At 38.8% G+C, this 4130-nt stretch overlaps 2 protein-coding genes across 2 annotated transcripts in view; both read left to right on the top strand.

The window, feature by feature from the left end:
• The first annotated feature begins 448 nt into the window (after positions 1 to 448).
• LOC149037647 (uncharacterized) lies at positions 449 to 786 on the top strand. The gene has a single exon (XM_089187908.1). The coding sequence runs from the start codon at positions 454 to 456 to the stop codon at positions 784 to 786; it is 333 nt and encodes a 110-aa protein (XP_089044034.1). The 5' UTR covers positions 449 to 453.
• Positions 668 to 4130, top strand: part of LOC113682494 (matrilin-1) — a 3704-nt gene continuing 241 nt past the window's right edge. Inside the window, exons 1-4 of the mRNA XM_027199659.2 lie at positions 668 to 990; positions 1582 to 1684; positions 2808 to 3146; positions 4006 to 4130. The exon at positions 4006 to 4130 is cut by the window's right edge and continues 241 nt beyond it. Coding sequence (XP_027055460.2) covers positions 949 to 990; positions 1582 to 1684; positions 2808 to 3146; positions 4006 to 4130 — 609 coding nt within the window. The 5' untranslated portion in view covers positions 668 to 948. The remainder of the gene's footprint in view (positions 991 to 1581; positions 1685 to 2807; positions 3147 to 4005) is intronic.

Below are 4130 nucleotides of genomic sequence, written 5' to 3'. Positions count from 1 at the left end.
TGAATAAAGGGGGTAAGTAAGAAACTGTATTACAGGCGATAACAGCATCATCCGACGAGCCTAAGATCTGGAAACGCTGCGTGGACGATACCTTTACCATCCTGCATCACGAAAACGTGGATGACTTCTTATAGCATCTTAACAACTAGCAGCCTTCCATCCGCTTCACAATGGAGACAAAGAAAGACAAAAAATTGGCCTTCCTAGAAACCGCAGTTTCAAGAGAACCTGACGGCTGCCTCACCATCAGCGTATACACGAAGCCCACACACACACACCGATCAATACTTAGCGTATGATCCACACCACCCTCAATCAATAAAACGCGGTACTGTTAAGTCCCTTTACGAGCGCGCCAAACGTCTCGTAACAAAACCCTCTGTTATCTCCAAGGACAAAAAGCATCTGTCTTCTGTTCTAGGTTATCCTTTTTCTTTCTTGCAGAAAATTACCATGACTGGAAAACCAAACAGCAGTGCCGAACCCGCCAACGAGTTCAAAGGTACTGCGGTTTTACCTTACGTCAAAGGTCTGTCCGAACAGCTTCGCCGTTGCCTACAACAACAAGGCGTACGCGTTATTTTCAAGTCGGAGACTATGCTAAGATCTCAGCTAATACGACCAAAAGACGCTGTCGACCCGGCTAAACAGGATGGCGTAGTTTACAGGATTCCCTATGAATGCGGCGAGGTTTACATCGGAGACACTGGAAGACCTATGCAAGACAGAATTAAGGAGCACGATCGAGACATCCGACTCGCCCATGCCGAGACCTACGCCGTTTAAGAGCATGCCCACAACACCGGACACAAGCTACTCTGGAACGAAGTAAAGTTTATTGATCGTGACCCTTATTGCTACAAGGGCAGGGTCAAAGAGGCAATTCATATAAGACTTCACCCTGACAACATCAACAGGGATAGTGGAATAGAAATTCCAGAAGCGTGGATGCCCACGATCAAAAAACACAACAACAGGAGAATAAAGGGGGTAAGTTTCTAAAGGAACTGTGATACTACGTCGGTGGGAGAGTATAGCAGGTAATTTAGTGCTAACAACTGAGTTGAAAACGTAAATAAGCCACCGTTAAGGATAAAAAAAGCTGACGTTTCGAGCGTTAGCCCTTCGTCAGAACCATTGGAGGAATTATGGGTTGTGTGTGGGTGAACCGTGCGACAGCGGACCCCCGAGGGAGCAAATCACTGAGTGTAACAGCAAGGATCGAAATGCACCAATCAGAGCTATTGAAAAACAACTAATCAAAGCAGAGCATCATGCTTTATAAAATCACGCATGACCAGTCGACCTCATCGCTTGAAGACTAGCAGTATGCAGTCGAAACGCGGCGTTCTACATCACACGTGACTACATCGTGAGACAAACGAAAAACTTAGCTTTTATTGTTATTCACCACGATGAATAACCACAACCTTATCTGAGTTAATTGATAGGATAGTTGTGTAGGGAATTTTTTTTCTGTCGGAAAAATCTTATAGATATCCAATGGTTTGAACCCGAGAGTAACATCTTGGGAGCTATTAAAATTTAATCAGGTGCTAAATTCTATTTACTGATACGCAGAGATCAGTTACAAGTCAACCAACTGTCGATAGGAAGGTGGAAATGAACATGCATCTTTTCTTCTTTGTCATCTTTGTTCTTGCCGTGACTCACTGTGCCCAAGGTAAGCGATGGCTACAATATATTGTAAGTGATAAGCAAAGGTGAACAATTGAGATTTAGAATACTTCTCCCTTTCCAATTCGATTCAAAGACATAGTTCTTCTTTTTATTTGTACCTAACAATAAATCTACTGAGGAAAAGGCTAGGGCGCTATGAGTGAGACAAACTGAAGAACAGAAATAAAATAAGTTTAACTAGAAATTAAAAATATTTCTCGCACAAGCGATACCTTTTGTAGTGAAAACTGGATAACGAAAGGAAGCAATTTTTAATTTTCGTCGCTGTCAGTAATCCCCCACACTTTGCTACCCTTACCAACTATGTAATGCTAATATTAGACATATCGTCAATCTTGAGTTCCTAAACTTGTTTTTCATCTACAACTGAATTGTAAAATTGCTTAATAAAACAGGTAAAATATCATATAAGTTTCTAGTCAGTTTTGGTGACTGTATTACCTTCTACAGAGGATGTATGAAGTAAGAGTCGTTCAGATATTTAGCGTGGGTGTCCACACTGATTCTGCGACATACTGGTTATCCTTTGTTTAAAAATACACTACCCGCTGTAAAAATAAAAAAAAACTTATTGAAGCACAGAATTAACAGCCACGATAGCACAATAATTGATTTATGGAAGAGTGTTTAAAATCGAGAAAGGATCAGAAGAAATGTGACCTTCCCGGATCACGCAATATTTAGATGTAATTGTCTATAAAAATAAAAAAGAAAAAAGAAAAAAAGAAATTTTGCAGCATAGCCAAGCTATACTTTACACTTTTCGTATTGCAATATTTTAATCTAACCCTGAAGAAGAAATTTTTTTTATTTAAGTAACTGTTTCTCACACGGATTTTGAATAAGCTGAGATATGTCAATATAAAGAATTAATCTGTTCGCGAGTGCGCTGTGGATACAGCATAGCCAACGAGGAGTTTCCTTATCTTCAGGTTCCACACCGAAGCGATAATATTTCATGGACATTAAACTTAGTGTTGTATAATTTATTAAGGAAGTGATCTGCTAAATAATACTTTGCCTCGCGAAGATAAATGACTTCTACATTGTCGGTTACTGTTTAATTGCTGTTTTTGTTAAATTACTATGTCTTTACTTTTGAATAGGAAAAATAGAGAAATGCGACCGAAAAATTGACCTGGCGGTCGTTTTGGACGTTTCTGGGAGTATTAATGATGAAAACATAAGCCTTGCAAAGAAATTCGCCAAAACACTTCTAAGACGATTCAGAATCTCCAGAGACAACGTTCGTGTATCATTTGTGGCGTACTCGGAGTCGGTGAAGATATATTCCAAGTTCGAGGACGACCAGGAGGAAGAAGGGCTTGAGCAAAAAGTGAACAATATGTTCTTTGAAGGATCTTCCACAAAAACAAGGAAGGCTCTAAGTGTATTAAACAATCAACTGTTTGTTCAAAAGCATGGCTCAAGAATCGAGGAGTCTGGTAAGTCACCCATAATAAAATGTTTTACTCGTCTTTCCGTAGGACACGACGATGCCGTTTTGTTTTTATTTCAAATAAATTCAGGGTTAGTTTATTTCGTCGTTAAGATCAATAGTTATTCTTTTTCTTTGTTTTAAAATTCATTGGTTTTAAAATTCTCGTTGGCCAATTTTAAAAGGAATTGGTTAATGTTGCTTCATCGTCGACGAGATAAACGAGTAGAGAAAAAGCACATAAAAGGTTTATTCGGGAAACTTGCAAAAGAGGACCATCCCCGCTCCTGGCACGACTAGAATATACCTTCAGCTTTTCGGCGTGCTTTTAAATAATTTGATTATTCCCTTGATATGCAAATCATTGCCTTCTCAATAAATAACTATAATGGTTACTGAAATGATTCCATGACTCAGTAAAGGGTGCATACGACCGCTAATGGAGGTGAAAATTACAGTAACTGAGGGGAAATATGTCAAGACTTTGAAAACTGTCAGCTTTATACGGTGTCACTTAATACAGGTTCGACTATATTATCATTTTTACTCTAAAACTTACATAAGGTGACAAAAATTGCCGCTACAACTAAGGTACTTTACTTTTTCATGATTTCACGTTTCCTTGGGTAAAGATTTGGAAAGATACGCGAAAAAATATTATATCCTCTCCTGAGCCATGGCTGAAATCCATATTGGTGACAAAATATGCTTTTTACCTATCCATGGTACTATTCAAATTCCTAAAAGCTTACATCAAATTCAGTGGTTCTGGTTTCACCTGGTTTCACTTGGTTTCACTAGGAAAACTCGCTAGGAATAAAAACTTTATTTTAGCTGTGCTTTTATTCTTGTTTTATTTTTTATAGATGTAAGGAAAGTTGCTGTTATTCTCACAGATGGATTCAGTTTCATCGGACCCGAAGTTGTAAAAATAGGAGCAGATGCTCTGAAAAAGAGAAGAATCGAAGTGTTTGCGATCGGAATTACCCAA

This window comes from Pocillopora damicornis, chromosome 11 (assembly GCF_964200805.1).
Source record: "Pocillopora damicornis chromosome 11, jaPocDami1.2, whole genome shotgun sequence".
Taxonomy (NCBI): domain Eukaryota; kingdom Metazoa; phylum Cnidaria; class Anthozoa; order Scleractinia; family Pocilloporidae; genus Pocillopora; species Pocillopora damicornis.
Note: the sequence above shows the minus strand (reverse complement) of the source record. Positions and strands in the feature narration are given on the sequence as shown.